General features: G+C 44.2%; 1 protein-coding gene across 1 annotated transcript in view; it reads left to right on the top strand.

Annotated features, from left to right (window-relative positions):
• PLCH2 (phospholipase C eta 2) overlaps window positions 1-20,240 on the top strand; it is a 331,250-nt gene that overhangs the window by 252,303 nt on the left and 58,707 nt on the right. Inside the window, exons 7-9 of the mRNA XM_050931745.1 lie at window positions 4,327-4,420; window positions 15,166-15,369; window positions 17,025-17,145. Of these exons, the coding sequence (XP_050787702.1) occupies window positions 4,327-4,420; window positions 15,166-15,369; window positions 17,025-17,145 (419 nt within the window). The remainder of the gene's footprint in view (window positions 1-4,326; window positions 4,421-15,165; window positions 15,370-17,024; window positions 17,146-20,240) is intronic.

Raw genomic sequence — 20,240 nt, 5'->3', positions numbered from 1 at the left:
ACTGTAGGAATGTGTTTTGCAGTTTCACACCTACTAGCTGCTTTGATGGGCACCGCCTCACAAGCTTGGTTCACAATAGCTTTTACTCTACTAGACATTTATTACTGAAAAAATAAATGGCTAGCTAGCTTTATAACTAAGCCTTACTGAGAGGTTTCTGACTGCCCCCTGGGTTCTAAATCTGCCCTGTTTTAATTCTGTGGGTGGAATGAATTTTTAATTTGTTTAAAGTAGAGAGCATTTCTGAGATGCAATTGGAAAGTCGAATAGCTACCTGTGTCCGGCCAGTCCAATCCCGGGGCGTGTGGGGCACTCAGACAATTGGATGACTTAGACAAAAGCCACTGAAATTTTAATATGACTGCTGATACCACTTCAGGCCTGGTGTGAATGTTTCCTGGAATCTCCTTATTCCCTCCCTAGCTCCCTAATGCAGATCATTCTGCTATAGCTTCCCTCCTTCCCCTTACTTTTCCTTTAAAAAAATTCTGTAGACAGCTGGCTAGATGGAGACATTTGACTCTTCCCAGTATGAGAGATGCAGGTGGGGTGGGGGGATGAAGTAATATCTTTTATTGGGCCAACATCTGTTGGTGAGAGAGAGAGACAAGCTTTCAAGCTGCACAGAGCTCTTCGTCAGGTCTGGGAAAGATGCCCTGAGTATCCAGCTAAATACAAGATGTAACAGATTGTTTAGTGTAAGTAGTTAATACGCATTGTAAGGGACCATTCAACTGTTAACACTTCTCCAGTTAACACCTTCCCAGTGTGAGGCAGCCTGATACCTCTGTCTCGCTGCCTGGCCTTGGGGGTAGAGTAATGACGTGATTTGCCCACTGGAGGGTGGCCATGTTTCCCAGGGTTGTTGAGAGGATTCACTGCTGGCTTGGACAGCACTTTGGAGAGGAAAGTACTAACTATTTGGTCCTTCTCTTGCCACTCTAGTGGGTGTTACAAACCACACACTGTTCTATCAGTTCATCTGATTTGAGAGAGATGAAGAGTTTATGGTCCAACGGAACAGGAGGTTCTCTATTAGAAGAGTTTTATTCTTGGCCAGTACCAAACGGCAGGCATTACACCTAACACTGTTCATAAAATCAGACGTTTCGTAGGTCTTCAGAGATGTTAACTCCTGGGTTTATAAGCTTTACTAGTCAAATATTGAATTTGACCTAGACGCCCTTGTCATAGTTATCGATGGGCTTCAGTTAAATAGCAGCAAAATAATCCCCATGCATCCTGTTGCAGGAGCTGCTACATACCGTGGAATTAATTATTTGCTCCATGTGGACGAGGGCTAAACAGGAAGGTTTGCATTCTTTATGCATATTAGTCACTTATCCATCAACCATGGCTGCAGATTAGAGATGCTGGCTCCCTTTCCTGACAGCTCCTGTAGGCTTTTGTGAAAAGGAAACAAATCGAGGTGTACCATGCTTTTATTTTCTCATGGCTAACACTAGCTTCCTCTCTGTACACATACATACATATGTGTATACAAATGCACTGATCTATTCCATCTTCTGCATCAAATCTCAACTATACTTACCTTGGTGGGAACAGCCAGCTGCCAGCTAGTGAAGTGATCGTCTTGGTTATTGGTGGCTTCACTGGGTTGATCATTTTAAAATAAGCCCTGAATGATGGAAAAATACAGATGTTATTGGACAGCTAATATCACCTCTCTCTCTCTCAGCAGCCACAAGCACTGAACAAAGGGTGCCACCTCGTAGGGCAGCTATGGCAGCAAACGCCGGTATGTGCTGATGACTGCTGCAAATAGCTGGCAGACCTTGCCAGAAGTGCCAATTAACCAGATTTTGTGACCCATTCATCTGTTGCTTAATGGGAATGTGCTTTACTGTACCTGTACCTTACTACTTCCTCTTACCGGCTTCTGAGTGGTTTCTAATGCATAGCTGTCTAAAACCTTCGAACTGCAAGGTTGTTGGCTGGTCTATTCTGGGAAAGTTAAAGCTTATTGCAATGAAGAGGCTGGTGGTTATTTTAAGTCGGCTGGTAATAGAGGAGAGATTTAGTAAGCTAGAGTGCTGCTAGCAGTGTGGACAGGGAAACCAGCCCACTACAAATGTAACCGAAGGAACGTGTAATAAAAAACCATATTGCAATGCTTAAATGAAAGGGGAGAGGGAAGGCGGATGCCAGAAGCTGAAGAAAACATGCTCTTGGGTCAGTATGGCCCCAAAGGAAGATGAGCCATGAAACTACGGTAAAATCCAACCAGAGAACCCTGCAGTTCAGAGTATTTCTTTTCATAAAGGAAAGAGGGATTCCAGTGAAATCTTTCAAAGATTTAATTAAGACTGAGATTTTAGTGAAGTTGTTTTATGTCTCTCTGCCCACTTTGACGTCCTCAGTAGAAAGGGAGCATTTCTATTGCCCATTAGTCCTATCCCACCCCACCAGATATAAAACCCCTTCTCTCCTGTACTTCTGTCAGGACCAGGCTGAGGCATTTCTTGGTGGCATAGGAGGCAGCAAAATAATAGCTCAGCCAGGACTTTTTTTTTTTCTCGCCAGAATTGTAGAAGTAGATGGGGTCGGAAAGAAAAAATATGATGGACAGTAATGGTGATGTCAACATGAGAACTCCTAGGTTAGGCTGTCTCTGTCCATGTGCTTCTGCTTTTCATGCGCTAATAGAGTCTCATGAGTCACCTGCAAATGAAATAAATGAAGACTCATCCCTTTGTGCTTGTTGTCTCTTTAAATGAGTTAGGCTGTGTTTCTCTTTCACTGGACCTATTGATCCTCCTCATGCTCAGAGAACAAATTAACTTCAGCCACAGGACTCAATCAGTTCAGCTAATCACTGGCACTGTGCTGCCTTCTGTAATGCAGTATGTGTAGAGCAAGGGTAGGTTTGAGCCTTGTAAAAACAGAACAAAAGCATGCAGCAGCCCTGCTGAGCTAGGAGCAGGAAAAAGCCTTGCTGTGGGATTGGGACTAGAAATCTCATGAAAACCAGCTTTCTTATGAGATCCTGCCTTTGCTGGTCATGGCCAAAATGTGAATACTGCAAGAACTGTGTTTTGGTAGGGAGACTTCTGAGCTTTTGTGTCTCAGCCCATTCCAGCCTAGCCAGGGCATCCAGTGGAGGGACAGTGCTTTTTTCATGCTCCTGATTCTGTTGTGTTTTGAACCTCCCCATGAGAAGGCTCCAGAGCAGTGTCAAAAGTGCTGACCCTTTGGGCATGGGTCCACGTTGGCCAACCTGCCACCGTAATTAGTTCCTTTGTTGGCAGGCTCAGTAGAGAGGGCAAGGACGGAATGGTCCGTGCACTCTGAAGTCCCCTTGCAAGTGGTTCCTCCTCGGCAGGAAACAGTTCTGTTTGTGCACTTCCAGAGAAGCTTGCACTGCTGCTGTCATGCTATAGCTCTTCTGCAGCTGGATGGAAAATGCCCAGCTCCCAGCATCTTCCATGAGATGTTAATTCCTTGTCCCTCTTGTTTATGCTTTACTTTGGTTTTACGTGCGTATTTTTGAAAGATTCTGCTTGGCTTTTTCATCTGAGCTGCTCTTTGGGACAGGCACCATATGGTCACGTGTGCGCACGCAGCACCTCGCACAATGAAGCCTTGATCCTGATTTGTAGCACTACTGACAACAGGTGTAGTAAATAATTGGTCACCCAGCTCTGTTTACATAGTGCAGGGCTGTATAATTCCTTTTTTTAACAGAAACGGAGCTAACCATAAATGTCCTGACTTTTAATTGCCAATGTCTCAGAACATGCAGAATTTTCTCTGTGCACACATCTTGAAGATCAGAATGAAATCCTGCCATTCATCAAAGTAACGGACGCCCTAGAAACGCTTCCAATAATCTCCTGTCCTTCTGATACGTGGCCAATTATTGTAATTCATCCTTCTCTCCACTGGCTCCTGAAGTTCTGTTTTGTTGCTTGCCTCTAAAGTGAGAATCTTTTGACAATACAAATTAATCCTGCAGCCGAAAGACCCTATTGGGCCATAGCAAAACATGTGCTGTTTGGCTGCCCTGTGGGCTTAAAAACACTAAACAAAATTGACCTACAAAGCAGACATCGGGCTCTGTGTTTTATTGTGTGCAATCAGACAGCTGCCAATGGGACTAACTTTTCACTAAGCTGCCTGATTCTTATCTGACCTGACACTGAGTGGCAGGAGTGGGAATTTTAGTGAACAGTGTAAAAATCCTAGTGCTAGTGTGGAAAATACAGCCAGTTCTCAAACTATATACAGAGAAGAGAACTAGGGGAGCAGTGGCTGATTATTTAGTTAATAAGATGTTTTCTGCTTCATGTTTTGTGTCCTTTCTAGATGACCAATGTGACCAAGGAGTACTGCCTGGAAATTATCAATCAGTTTGAACCGTGTTTGGAGAACAAGAAGCAGGGGGCTCTGGGAATAGACGGTAAGTTGTTTTTTGCTGCTGTTATGGAAAATGCCCAATGGAGGCTAAATGCTCGTTTGAATTTGACACTGGTGTGAGTACTGTATGGTGTCACCTTGCATAGGGGATGCTTTGCCTGTGCTTTTCTGTTAATGTTATTGATGTGGGCTGGGATTTTCAAATGAGCCTAAGGGAGTTAGACACCCAGAGGGATGAAGCTCCTGTCACTGCAAGTCAATGGGGGTTGGATGCCTGTCTGTCATATATGCCTTTGAAAGTCTCTCCCCGGGTCCTATTGAAATGCAATGAGATTTGACACTTAACTCCCCTAGGCTTCTGTGACAATCCCAGCAAAAATATTAATCCTCCCCCCCCCAATGAACAACAAATGTTAGAGTTTTAATAAAAGCAATGTTCTGAGCATGTGTCAAAATTTACAATGGGAGTGGTAAATAATGTCGCCCCAAGAAGCACATACTCAGCAGGCCCGGTGGTGATGGGCTCTCGCTGAACAAGACTTCAATGGTGACAAGATGGTACATGTTGCTTTAGGGCTGATTCTGAATCCCTGACTCAATATAGTGGCCCCTTTATCCACAGAGGTCCCATCAACTCCAAAAGCAAACAGGAAGCGCTAGTCAGGCCCTGGAAATGTTGTTTGGTAATAGATTGTACGGGAAGGGTCTTGAGTCATGTTTTAAAAAAAACAACATAGTATCCACTTCTGTGGCTGTGTTGAACTAATGCAGAACGGCCAAGTATAAATTGGTACAGTCTGTTCTACTTGAATGAATGGGGTAGTTTCCAATACCTGGAGTCACCTCTTTGTCTTTGATGAAGAATGGTCCCTATATAATGGATTCAGGCCTCTCCTGCTCTGGGGACTGAAATCTCTGTTGCCCTGTCCCTTGTGTCGTCTTCTACACTAGAGCAAACTGAGCACAGCAGGAAAAACACTCCGTTCGGGATGTGTTGTGCTTTACACCACTTCACCTGAGTGTGAGAACGGAGAATCAGGTCCATCTGCTTGGCTGCCTTGCGACTGGAGGTTAGCCTGATCTTATCTGAGACTTAGAGATGTTAGACAATAAGGGACCATTGTGGTCATCTAATCTGATCTCCTGTATAACAGAGTAATTCCTGTACTGAACCCAGGTTATCTGGGTGAGGGAGAGCATCTAACTTTGTTCTCATTATGTTTTAACACAACTTCTGTTCCTTCTTACCGTCAAACTCAAAAGTGGTGTGAGCAGTAACTCCCATGCAATCTGTTGCTGTGCTCAAAAAACAGATTGCACAGATATTAACGACATTGTATTGCCTGTTAGGTTCTATAAGCGTTGCTTATGGAGAAGTCACGCTTGTGAGCAACAGTACTTACACATAACAGGCAAAGCATAGACTGTGGGGTCACCTTGACAAGAGGCACACAACTACATTACTCACAGCTGGTTGTGCTCCTGTGAGAGATTTTGGAGCACAGTTGTTACTCTACCATGAAATTGAAGTCTAACACAGGAACCAGTAGCTTGGTACTCATTTAAGAAGTTATTGCAGAGAGACTCCATATGATTTCTTTGTCTTTCTTTTTGTAGATACAGTTTCTTATGGGTAGAGAAGATGCTCTTGTGCTTAAGGCACAAAATAGGGAGTCAGACTTGGGTTCTACTCTTAGCTCTGTGCCAGACACCCCACGTAACCTTGGTTTTAGATTAGCTTGTGTCAGTTTTCCCCCCTGCAAATGTCAGAGTTATTACTCCTCCTCTCTATTCTTGCCAGGAGGCTGTAAAGCTTTAAAAAGAACAGGAGTCCTTGTGGCACCTTAGCGACTAACAAATTTATTTGAGCATAAGCTTTCGTGGGCTACAGCTCACTTCATCGGATGCACAGCAAGAAGATATTTATACATACAGAGAATTACAGCTTCACTTTGCTAATCTTTTATAAAGCACTTTGAGATCCTGGCGCTACAGAAGCACAGAGCATTGCCCTTTATTATTGTGATTTCGAAATATAAAACAAGTGCTTTGGATAGTTAAAGGAGTTTATGATGAAACGTGCTCTATTTCTCTACAACTTTTTATTGATAATTGGTTGCAGTTATAAGATCCTACCTCGTATTGACTGAGCATTTGGTCTGTCAAAAACTGATAAGAGTGTGAGTAAGTCTGGTAAATGTCTTGTCTGGGCTGCATATCTAGGATACACACCTGACCCTGGACAGTCTCTGCGGGAAAGGATAAATGGACACAAATCAGATATTAGGAATGGCAATATACAAAAACCTGTAGGAGAACACTTCAGCCTCCCTGGCCACACAATAGCAGATCTTAAGGTGGCCATACTGCAGCAAAAAAACTTCAGGACCAGACTTCAAAGAGAAACTGCTGAGCTTCAGTTCATCTGCAAATTTGACACCATCAGCTCAGGATTAAACAAAGATTGTGAATGTCTTGCCAACTACAAAACCAGTTTCTCCTCCGTTGGTGTTCACACCTCAACTGCTGGAACAGGGCCTCATCTTCCCTGATTGAACTAACCTCGTTATCTCTAGCTTGCTTCTTGCTTGCATATATATATACCTGCCCTTGAAAATTTCCACTACATGCATCCGACGAAGTGGGTATTCACCCACGAAAACTCATGCTCCAAAACATCTGTTAGTCTATAAGGTGCCACAGGATTCTTTGCTGCTTTTACACCTGACCCTGTTTTGAAATGTGTAGAAGACTGACAAGTCATGTGTATCCAGGGCTCTTGTTTGCAAGCATAGCAATTATTGCAATTCTTTCTGCTGGTCTACACATCTCATTTACCCATATTTTATCCCGTGACCTGATTTTGAGAAACCGCATGCCTAATCAAATAGATAATCTGTTTGGGAAGGGGGGATTGAGAACACACCTTACAGAGTACTAGATTTTGCTGAGGATGGGCAATAGCCAGGCCTGAGACTAATATGTGAGCTCCAGGAGTTATTTTTCATTAGGATGAAGAAAGGATGGAGGGGGACAAAGCCCCTCTCTTTTGCTCAGACAGTGTCTGGGGGGGGGGGTGTGTAGGGCTGTTGTTTCCCAAGCATTCTCCCTCTTACTCCACTACCTTTTTTTAATTGGCATCTTCTTCAGGGAAAAGTTCATTCTTCAGGGCTGTCCACTCTGATATGTCTAGCCAGCCCCGTGTCCTCTTAACGTTTTTTTTTCACCATAGAATGTTATATAATCTTATAACCTCCTTAGACTTCAGAATGCTGCTGTTTCATTTATGTAATCTAGTACCGAGTTGTTCTTATTGTGGCTTTGTGCTATCTAGACATTAGTCTCTCTTGCCCTCTGTAAAGGCTAGCTGGAATAGGGCGAGCTAGAGAAGCTGGACTGTAACAGTGCTGGAGACAGCAGTCCTCTGTTTGCCCACAGAACCAGTGCAGCCACATGCCATGCTGTGCAAGTTCCCTGCCAATGACTTGGAGAGCCCATTCGCTCCTGGTGATCTGTTGAGATTGCCAAGTAGGGATCTAATTTATGTCCTCCCTAGTGGTGGCTTCTTGTCATGTGGCACCTGACCAGTAGGAACTGGACTGAGATGACAATTTTAATAGGATCACTGTTTGCTGTTGAGCAAAATAAAGCACTTTGTGTGACAGGAGGCTTTCCTGAGAATGGAGTCAAGCTCTTGAGGTCTTTGTTTCACACTGCTGACAGCATCCCTAGGCATTCATTTTTCTTCATTCTAGAGCTGACGGTCACAGTTAGTGTTAGCTAATTATGGCAATTTCAGCCTTAAACTTCAGCAAGTGCATGAAACAAGCAACAGGGCCAGTTCACAAGGTGCCCAATTAGCGATACACAGAACCATTCCTTCAGCAGTCAAATCTCTCTTCCAGAATGAGAGAATGATTAATTTGCTGAGAGCAGCTGGTACTATTTTTGCTAGTGTGCAATACATCCTATTGATTTTTCATCCTAGCTGATCTTATTTGGGTAGCCTCCTGCTTTTACTCAAGCTATGGTAATGGTTTGCTGGAGGAGGTGTTCTGATTCAATTCTCTTGTGAGCTGACCTAAAGCTGCCGTGTCTTAGGATGTGTCTACAGTACCCGCCAGATTGGCGGGCAGCGATCGATCCAGCGGGGGTCAATTTATCGCATCTAGTCCTAGATGCGATAAATCGACCCCCAAGCGCTCTCCCGTTGACTCCTGTACTCCACTGCCATGAGAGGTAGCAGTAGCAGTGTGACTAGCCTATGTAGTTCATTGGTATTTTTGCAGTTCCAGCAAAGATAGATTTTTCTTTAAAAACAAGTGGCATGAATGCAAACCAAGCATATAATGATTTAATAAATGAAGCTCAGGAATCAGTTTATCTTCACAGATCCACAACTGAACAATTAAATATAATAATAATTAGTGAACAATTGTTTTTCTTTCAACATGTACTAACCTGGTTACTCTTATGGAAAAGTCCCTGTTGTGTTTAATAGGAATTAAACCAACTGGGTTCCACAGAAATTACTGTAACATATCGAATGTTAATAAATAATGAGAACCTTTTCTGTAGGTGGTATTTGAATTCTCTGTTGCAGGAACAGAATTCTCTGTTACATTCTATTGCAGTGGTTCCCAAGCTGTGGGGTATGCACCCCTGGGGGGTGGGCACTGAAGAACGTTTTGGGGGGATGCATCGGGCCCTGGGCCAGCCCCCATGGGGGGGTGCAGAGGGAGCACTGCCCAGCTCTGCCCTCAGCTGCAACTCCTCTCCACCCCCAGTCCAGCTCTGCCTCTAGCCCCAGTTCCTCCCCATCCCCAGTTCTCCCCCCAGCTCTGCCTTCAGCTCAAACTCCTCTGAGCCAACTGTGCAGGACCAGAAAGGGACATGAATTTATTCTATTACTGGTAAGAGGGGAGAGTGACAGGAAAGGTTTGAGTACCACTGGTCTACGGGATGGCTGGAAAGCCTGTGAAAGTGTTACTCTTTTCCATTCCCTCCCATAGAACTCTTCCATAAGAGTAGTGTGACCTAGCTTATTAGGGCTGGTCTACACTAAGGGGGAAAAATAGATCTTAGATACGCAACTTCAGCTACGTGAATAACGTAGCTGAAGTTGAAGTATCTAAGATCAAATTACTCACCGTCCTCACGGCGCAAGATCGATGTCCACGGCTCCCCCTGTCGATTCCGCAACTCCGTTCGGGTTGGTGGATTTACGGAATCGATATAAGCGCGTTCGGGGATCGATATATCGCGTCTAGATGAGACGCGATATATCGATCCCCGAGCAATCGATTGCTACCCGCCGATACGGCTGGTAGTGAAGACGTACCCTTAGTTCTTGAACCTTCGTGATACGTCCTATGGAATTGTATGGAAAGGGAGGACACAGCTGAATGCAACTGACCATCTCTGCTAGGAGCGTTACTACATTTTTGCAAATCTTACAGACTTTGTTTTGAAGGTGAAACTTTTGGCATCTAAGATGGCGTATACAGGGATTTCCCTTGCAGGAAAAATTAAAATCCCCGTGGAGACAAACATCTGAAAAATTACACTTTGTCCCTAGTGGAAATTCAGTTTTTCCCATTCGTTGCCTTTGTTTTTACCAGTAAGGAGGTATCTGAGCTAAAATGACTGTGTTGCACTCTTAAATTTTTTTTTTTTTTTATGCAAGTGTTTGCTTCTGGTCTACCTTATTTCTAGGGAGGCAGGACTGGCGGGCTTTGCACGCCATTATGAAAGGGGGAAATGTGAGGTGCCCTGCTGGGGTTGATGTCCATTTGCAGAGTTGTGTAGGAACCCCTGATTCAGCACAGCACTTAGTGTGTGCTCATGGGATCACTTGTCTGCTTCAAGTTAAGCCTGTGTCAAAGAGCCGTGCTTTGGTTTAGAGCCTACCCCAGCAGGGACTGCACTCGGGCTATGTTGAGGCTTTCCAGAGCTGTCTCAGGGTGGATTATTCAGCACTTAACCAAAGTTCTGGTTGTGGCCTGTGTTTAACAGTTCAGTTTAATAAGCTTATTTAATTAACACTCAGTCAGAATTTGAAACCAGCAAGAACCATCATAAAAGAAATGTTTTTGCAGCAATTTATCCCCAAGTTAATTTTCCCTGCAGCTTGAAGGCCAGTCTTGGGAGGCTGATTCAGATGATTGTTTCTTTGCGTTTTAATTTCCTGAGTAGTCCTCTAACTCCGTGACAGACTAATGTATTGTTTCAGTAGAATCCTAGAATATCAGGGTTGGAAGAGACCTCAGGAGGTCATCTAGTCCAACCCCCTACTCAAATCAGGACCGACCCCAACAGGGGAGCATGCTAATTCATTTAGGAAGTAGCAGCATCTTTATATAGTCCTCACATTTCTCTCATTAGTCCATAAGGAAAGTAAGGGGAATGATTCATGACGAAGCAGAGATCCCAAGGAATAAAGTCCTCGTTGTTGTGGAGAGTTGTTAAGACCCAGTTGCAAATGGGGAACATACCACATTTCAGTGGAGATGAACAAAATCTGTCTGAATTTATGGGACACTTGGGATGAAAGTTATGGTTTTTAATAATCCTCTCTTCTGCACGCATTGGGATGTGAGGCAACAGTTCAACTATGGGAGAAAATCAGTGTCCCAAAGCTACTTCACCAGTCCCTTCTTCCCCCCTAGTTCTGAAAAGGGACAGAAGATGCCATGGATCATTGTGCAGTGTCCTTCAAGGTGAGGAGTCTGCATGATCAACAAAGATTCCATCGCTTTGGGAAGCTAATTCTTCAGGTAGCATCTCTGTGCCTAGTCCTGCTAACGAGCGGCATGGTGCCGAATCCACAGTGTTTCTGCGACCTGCAAGCTTGATAAAGATACAGACAGTAATGTGCTGGCCTCTTTCTTGTCAGTGTGCACATGTGGAAACATGGTGGCCTGTTAAAGTTAGGGATTAAAGTGTCTGTCTGCAGGAGCCAGGCATGCTGCCCTCCTACTGAAGGGGAGACCAAGAACCAATGCACAGCCATGCCAGATGGGTTGGGTGCTGAGACTTTCTCGGGAAGGCTCTCATGGGAGTTGGAGGAAAGAGAGGAATCCTTTCACGTTGGAGGCTGTGGACAGGCATCGGAGCCTGTCTGCATGGATGACAGTAACCCCTGCATCTGTTACTCTCCCTCTGCTTGTAGGAGAATGGCCAGTGCATCTATGTAATCATGGCTCAACCAACCAGAAACCTTCATACTCCAGACACTGATGCAGGGAACACCTGTGGAACAGCACTCTGTAATGTGCAGGATGCCAGCAGCCCCTGAGAGATGGGTCCTCAAATCCTGCCTCTCTTTGTGGAGTGAACCCACACTGGATTTGCTAAGTTAGGGGGACAAGGTTTGGTCCAGACAATCTCATATGACCCTTACTCCTGACATGCAACACTGCTCTCTCAATATCTAATTCCTGGCTTGGGGGGGCTCTGAATGTGCCAAGTAGTAGTGTGGGTTTGTCATGTCCCCAAGGGACTGGGATGAGACTACTGTCCCCGAAACTCATCTCACTGATACGCAAAGGTCTCCAGAGGCTTCCATCTGCTCAACCCTTGGCCAGCATCTGTTTAATAAAATGAACCTGAATCATCAAATCTAGGCAGTAAACAAACTCTAAACAATACATCCTCAAAACTAATGATCAGACTCTAGCCATGTGCCAGTTTTGAGTTCTGTCTATGCTGGGGTCTGGTTTTTAATTTTTTGTTTTTTTAAACTGCAGACCTTCTAGGTGAATTCAAAAACACATTTAAGGACTGCTTGCTCCGAAGGTTACAGCAACAAAACTGACAAATCTGTCACAGTCCAAGCATAGACACAAAGTCAAAGAGTAGCACTGTTGGGAACATTAGGATATAGCTAGACCAGGGGTAGGCAACCTATGGCACGCGAGCTGATTTTCAGTGACACTCACACTGCTGGGGTCTTGGCCACTGGTCCAGGGGGCTCTGCATTTTAATTTAATTTTAAATGAAGCTTCTTAAACATTTTTAAAACCTTATTTACTTTACATACAACAATAGTTTAGTTATATATTATAGACTTACAGAGAGAGACCTTCTAAAAACGTTAAAATGTTTTACTGGCACACGAAACTATAAATCAGAGTGAATAAATGAAGACTCAGCACACCACTTCTGAAAGGTTGCCAACCCCTGAGCTAGACCAAGCAGCATCAGAAAGCTGAAGAGATACAGAAGCCGCAACTGAAAAGTAAAAGGAATATTAGGACAGGCTGATGGAAGGCTTATGGACTTGTGTGTTGTGTCAGAACCTGTATTTAAGACCAATTATCAACTGTTTGTAGCTTTATAGTACTTTTGCCAGAGAGAAAGCATCCGCTGCTCTGGATGGAATGCTAGCATTTGTGACCGTGCCAGATACGTTTCAGATTCTTAATATAGTTATATACTTAGGAGTTCTGTAACTCGGATTTTTCTTGCAGTCTTTCACTTCCAAATCTGACATTTGGGTCAGCCTTTCTAGTCTAATTAAATCTCCATAGAGCTGGCTGCTACTGTATTGGAGTATTGGAGATCACAAGTCAGTTGTGGCACATACTGTCCGTAGAGGACATTAATTGTCAGAAGTCAGTCGTGGAGATAACCCAGTTGATCGGTAGGAATTAGGATTAGTCTCTCAAATGGAACCTGGACACACTCTGTCATGAATGATGAGCAAAACTGTGGGCCAGAGTACACAAGCCTTAATGAACCTGGTCTGAATTAATACCGTGACATAAAACCAGATTACTTTCACATGGCTTCCAGTTCTGTTGCCCAGCTAACTTTGTGTCACATAGGCCACCTATCCTATCGCTGCTGTTATGATATATTGCTTATATTTTTCTAGCACCGAGATGCTAGGGCCCTATGATACTAGGTGCTGTGCAGACATGTAACAAAAAGACTGTATTTGCCCAGAAGAATTTACATTCTAAGTCTAATAGTAACACCTAGCCTGAGCTGAATCAGGTTAGTAACACCTAACCTGGACTGGCTACCTTTTGGAGAAAAGATCTCCATCCTGATTCTAATCCCCTTGGCCAGAGTTATTCCAATTAATTTGAAAATTGTTTGGAAGAGATATTTCACCTCCTGCTTCAGGGTTTAAGCCAATTCCTAATTATTAGAGACCAGGATGAGACCTAATGTACGGGACAGTTTACCCCATATATGGTACTGCAGGGGTTCTTTGCACCTTCTTCTGAAACATCTGGTACTGGCCACACCTGGAGCAGGATATTGAACTAGATGGACCTTGGGTCTGGTCTAGTTTGGCAATTTCTAGGTATGTGAAAGACGGCAAGAGGAACATGTTACCCTTCTAGGAGTGCAGAGGGATATGCGAGTGAGACCATTCTGAGCTGTTGTTCAAATCTCACTGAGAGGAGTAAAACAACATTCGTAGGTACAGCCAGGCTGAATCAAATGGATCCGAGGATTGAGGTCTGTCTCGTGTAGTATCCTGACTCCAACTGTGACCCATACCACATGCTCCACAGAAGGTGCAAGAAACCCTGTATTGGGACTTATGGGATCACTTATCCCTGAAGAAAGTTTCCCAATAGGAATCAAGCCCTGAAGTAGAGAGGTTTATATTCCTTCCAAAATGTGTCTTAAAATCGTTGCTCTTGAAACTCTGAATGTTCTTCTTATCAGTATAAATGTTCATTCCTTTATTGCATCCTGATACGCTCTTGACCTCAAAATGGAGTATTTAAAAAGCCTGTTCAGTGGGGTTATAGGAGAAGGAAGGCCTAGCGACTCTACCTAACAATCTGTCTGCAGTGTAGTTCCTTTCCTCTGGGGTTAGCAGCTTCGCAGCATCATCTCTGGTGACCTCCAGGAATAACAGTGGACATTGGGAATAAACACAGAGGGAGCAGAAAAGCATGAATAACCTTTTCATTTACACATTATAAATGCAGACATGATTTCTCTTCAAGTGGGTGCATTTGTCTCATTGTTTGTACAGACCCATATGCTGAGTAATTCCCATCAGTAAGCTGTCATTTTGCAAAGGAAAGTAAGGGTTTCTGAAAGGCATCATATAGGAAAAGAACCAGAGCATCTTGTAAAAGCAGCAAAGAATCCTGTGGCACCTTATAGACTAACAGACGTTTTGGAGCATGAGCTTTCGTGGGTGAATACCCACTTTGTCAGATGCAGAGCATCTTGGTTTTGCTTCTGTACCATCATCTTGGATACCAACATAACCAGGAGTTCTCTTAAACTGGGGCTGGTTTTTCCCCAGGTCAGGGGATTGGAACCACTTGGTGTTGCCATTTGGGGGTCATTGGCCTGATGGCTGTAGAAATGTTGTCTTCATGGAGCCGAAGCTGATAGGCTGCCAAAATGGTCAGTGGCCGAGGTTTAGACTGCATAATTCAAAAGGACTTTGACAGCTGTATGACTGTGGCTTCTCTCTGATTGCTGATTTTGAACTATGAAATTAGGTGATCTTGGCCTCCCAATTTCTCTGCTTGCTTTTTCTTGAGTCTCAATGAGCCCGTTAGACATGGAAAGAGTCCAAATCCTCCATCCTGTAAAAGGAAAACTCACCACTGCTCTCATGAGAATTTGATGTTCAGACTGTTTCACAGCAGATGGGGTGCAGAGGTGTTTGTATCAGACTGGTGTGTGTTGGGAAAGAGGAAGAATGTAGATAAGGGAGAATTTATATGGAGCAATCTCTGATTCACATTCTGCTCTCAAACAGAACAACAAATGCTGATGCTGGCCTATCGGTTTTTCCTACAGGCTTCACCAATTACACACGGAGCCCATCGGGGGACATCTTCAATCCAGAACACTACCAGGTGAACCAGGACATGACCCAGCCTTTGAGCCACTACTTCATCACCTCTTCCCATAACACCTACCTCATGGGGGATCAGCTGATGTCTCAGTCTAGGGTGGACATGTACGCCTGGGTGCTGCAGTCTGGCTGCCGCTGCGTGGAAGGTAAAGACAGAAGGGAATAACTGTGAGGTAATCAGGAGGCTCCATAGTTTGTGTGTCTTGTCTTTTAGGATAAGAACCATGAGAACAAAGTAGACGGGTTGGGGGAAAGGTTTTGCACAATGTGCATTTCCTGTATAAGCAATGGCAAGACAGGGTTTCTATGACAGCAGTATTTATGGCCTCCTTGCTGGTACGCTTTCCATGACACAGCAGTAGGAAGAGGCTTGAGGTCAGTGTTGTTGTTTATACTCATAAAAAATTATGAATCCATCTTTTAAGGGAGAAGGCTCTTTTTCCAAAGCTATTCTGTGCTAGTTCTCCATTCGCTGCCCAGGGCTTGTGGTGTATGGTTGAGCCATTCTGATTCCCTCTCATACAGGGCATTGGTGCACATACATACTAGCCAGGGATTTGCAGCCTTGTGGCTGAGTTGGAGGGAGTCCCAGGTATGGAAAAGGGCGTCAAGCTATGAAAACGTTGTGACAGCCCTTGCACTCCGCAGTGGGTCTGTTCTTTGTTGTTGGGGAATCAGTCGTGGAGTCTATTAGCTTACTATCCTCTAGGTAGCAGTACCCATGTTGTCCCTGTCTCCAAGGTCTTGACCACTATATAGAGGGTCAGTCTCCAGGAAGTAAGCATGGCAGCCTGCTCAGGTCGAGGTCTGTGGATGTGGTAACACATTTTCAGGGGAATGAAACATTACATGGAAATATGCCTGTAGGTGTGTCTAAGGATAGGGAAAATTCACGGGAGGGACGGAGGTGCTTAGATCTTGGTATTACTGCTACCCTGAGGAGCTCTGCTGAGAATCTGCTCTCTGTTCTAGTGCTGAATTCGAATGGGATTTTTATGCTTTAATATCTTTCCCCAGGAAGATATTCCTCCGCACTCACAAAAGAACATCTTTTTTGCTTGGGGCTTTCTCAACTGAAGGGATCTGGGTCATCTGTTCACAACAGAATTTCATGGCAAGCAAGTGCCTGCAGAGGAAACTGCTCAGCGATCTATAGGGAGAGACACGCATGAGTTGGTGGGGGGAGGCAAGCCCGCACTCAGCTGCGAGACAGTGGGGGCAGGTGCTGTGGCTGGCTTGCAGGTTCTCAGAACCTTTCGCAGAGGCATGGCCCCAAGTCACTCTTGGCAGGATGACGCTACTGTAATGGGTGGTTATGCTGTTTGGCAAGATGCACCCAGTACCAGGAAAATCTCTGGCTCTCTTTTTAATGGGTTTGAGTCAGTCTGTCTGTCTGAATTATGTGTTATAACAGGGATGGCCAAACATGCTGAACCGCATATGATAATCTTCAGAAGTTCAAGAGCTGGGGTGCACCTGCTGAGGCTCAGGGTTTCAGCCCCGCTCCTGCAAAAGCCCTGAGCCCGGGGAGGAGTGCTGTGTGGGGCTGAAGCCATGAGACCCTCCTCCTCACTGGGTAGAAGGCCCTATCCCACCACCTCGTTGCAAGGCAGAGGTCCCAGGCCTCCCCCACACACACCGTCTTTTAAGGGGAGAACAGGGAGAGCATGGGGGGCTCCGCGAGCCGCACTTTAACTGTAAAAGAGACGCATGCAGCTTGCGAGCCATGGTTTGGCCACCCCTGGATGATCTATGATCCTAAGATTTAAAGATAAATGAGACCTTTGTTTCCCCTCTGCAGTTGACTGCTGGGACGGGCCAGACGGCGAGCCAATTGTCCACCATGGATACACCCTCACCTCCAAGATACTCTTCAAAGATGTGATTGAAACCATCAACAAATATGCCTTCATCAGGAATGAGTACGTACCCAGCCTGCTGCTACCTCCTGTGGTATCCCCTGGCTGCATGGTCCTAGATCCCTGTTTAGGCAGCTGGTTTAGGTAGCACACTTCTGCAGAAGCGCCAGTGTTTGCAGTGCCATGTTTCCTCCCCAGTACGTTGTTCATGGTGTTCAGCTTATAGGCAGTGGATGTTTTCAGCCGTATCCCATATACCACCAGCCACATATCTTTGTCTTTTCAGTGGAGGGCATGATGTGCCTCAGTGGAGAGAGCATTAGGGGAGGAGGTTCCTGCTGATACTAGCCCTTACTCAGTACTTTTTAGAGCAGGCCCGTGGGTGCTGATTCCATTTGGCAGCAGGTTTTGGAGGTTTCAAATCTTGTTTTCATTCGACGCTGGAAGGGAAGCCAGACCTTTCTAACATGTCTGCAAAACAGAATAGTGTCAAAATGTCCATTTTCTGATGAAAGCCCAAGCTTTTTGGTTCAGGAAGGCAGTTTTATGTGCTGGTGTGTCTCTCTGTCATGTGGGGGTTAGACCTGGGCTGTGAGAAACCTGGTTTATAAATCCTTACTCTACCTGGTTCAGAGTAGAGTTTTGCATCCTGCATCTATCTGATTCAGAGTGAGCAGGGAGAGTTGAACTGGGGTCTCCAACCTCCCAGGCCAGTGCCCAAACCACTAGGCTAAAATATGAGAGAGACTCTTTGGCTTTCTTCCTTCCCTCCCAAAAACCTTCCTGTCAGAACAGCCCGCTCTCCAAAACATTTGGGCTTTGTCTAAATGAAGTTTTGTCAAACAGGTGCTGGCCTACTAGGGATTTTAAGAGTCTGATAATCTGAGCCAGAGCTCACTGAGGTCAATTGGAAATCACTGTTGACTTCATTGAGCATTGATTTAGGTCCCTAAGTGTGCCCTGAAGCCAGTCAGCTATCCTTAATAGAGCTAAGCTGTTCCTGACATCTCAGCTAAAGCAACGTTACTATACATGCTGGTGACTTGAAAAATCCCCGCTGTTTGCAAGAGGGTTTTGGGATACAAAAGAACAGAAGGCAACAAAGTTAGCTTCCAAAATGCCTTTAAAATGCTGGTAACTCCTAGTGCCATTAAGGAAAGATGCCTCTTTGGGGGGTAACTGGGACCTTGTTACCATTAATTATTTATGTTTTATTTATTTGTTAGTAAGGACCAACAGTTGGCTTTCCAGAGAAAAGCAAAGGCATTGGGATTTATGGGTCTTTTCCTCCCCAGTGCAAATCTCCTAGGACAGTACAGACTGGTGCAAAATCAAACTAAGATGCAAGCTTTTGGCAAAAGCTCTGAGGTCAAATTAACTACCAGTCTGGGGGTTTGTCCTGTGTGTTTTTTGTCCAGGTCAAAATGTAATTTCTCCTTCTAATGCAGTGCTTTGAGGTGCTAGGTGATAGAGCAGACACTTGTATCCCACCATCTGCGTTACTTTCAGAAATCACACTTTAAAAAAAAATCCCTTTGTGTGTTGGATTCTGCACTTGTCCCAGAATCATGTCACCTGTAAGCTAAACAGGAATCCATCTGGCTTTGGTTTATATATAGTGCCGATCACCTTGGTTTCAAAATTCTGTGAATTCTCCTTGACGAGTTCTAAGGAGTGCAATGTGATTTCCTAGCCTCAGCCAGAAGGACCCAAAAATAGATGCTGAAAATGAAAAATAACGCTGGAAATTGATGGGCTTCCAAGGTGTGCCCTTTACAGGATGCTGTCTAGGTTGTTAGACCTTGATAATGAACTTGTTTTGGCAGTAGTTCCACTTGTGTGTATGTTTCTTTTTGGTGGTCTTTACTTAACAATAATCTAGAGTTTAGCTTCAAACTGAGTCCTGCTCTCCAAGTAACAATGTGCTGTTGTAGGTGGTCCACATATCTTTGATACTGTTCCCGTTTGGAAGCAGTCTGGACTTAATCTTTCCAAATCCTAAACCTTCTGTCTGTATTTCCAGTTTGGAAAAAAATGGAAGAACTCTAGACATGGTCCAAAGCCCATTGAAGTCCATAGAAATGCTCTCACTGACTTAAACTGCTCCAAAGATCACTGATCTGTTAGCAGAAGCATGCATCCCCAAGAACATCCAAATGAATGGTGTCATATAAAAAGTGTCTGTTGGCTCTGGTTTGCCCACTTTCCATTTCTATAGTGAGGTGGCTGATTATAAGACCTGAGAATGTCTGTGCTGGATAAATTGGGTGGTATTTCATACTCTGTTTATCGAGCTGCCATCATTTTTATGGGACTTTCCATCTCACTGTTTATCACCTCTGAATGTCTTGTCTTTGGAAGAGTGATTCATATCTGTTTTTTTTAAATGGGCTTGGAGCCCTGCCGTGATCATGAATAAGGCACCATTAGAATTTGCCTGTGTACTTGTCAACAAGCTACTTATGACTCCTGTCGCTATTATGCAATTGTCAGACAATGAAATATGCTATGAGTAAAGTGAGGCTGTTAGAGACCAGATGAGTGGTAAGCATTTTAATAGAACAGTGTTCCCAAACTTTAACAACCTGTGAACCCCTTTCACTATAATGTCAAGTCTCGCGAACCCCCTCCTAAAAATGAATATTTCCAGGGATTTTCTCCTTCACCTGAGTATAAATTATAAAAGCAGTGATCTTGGAAATATAAAATTTGTTTTTATGACATGTTTATTACACACTATTTAGTATTAATTATTATTTATCATTGCAATATTTTTATTACATTATGGAAACAGCAACACTCTTCCAAGATCTCACTTTCTTAGCTTGTATCACTTTGAATAAGGCTGTTATAAGACAAGGCTCCTGTGTTTCATCAAGGAGTATCAGATGTGAAACAGAATGAAGGTATTTAAGAAGAGAACTCAGAGTTCCTCCTCCACAAGCATTCAGGGCTTCAGCAGTCCAGGCAAACAACGCACATTACAACAAAGCTTAAACTCATTCTTCATAATAATTTTTAAAACAATACTAGCTGCCCATTTAAATTTAAAAACAGGAAAAAATATCCACCTCCCTTTCCATTTCTTTTAAGGAGTCTTGAAGTTTAAATCTCCTCAGTGTGATAGATATGCTTGCTTTGATCTGCTTAGCTCTTGG

Source organism: Gopherus flavomarginatus, chromosome 21, assembly GCF_025201925.1.
Source record: "Gopherus flavomarginatus isolate rGopFla2 chromosome 21, rGopFla2.mat.asm, whole genome shotgun sequence".
Lineage (NCBI taxonomy): Eukaryota > Metazoa > Chordata > Testudines > Testudinidae > Gopherus > Gopherus flavomarginatus.
This window is presented reverse-complemented; position numbering and strand designations above follow the sequence as displayed.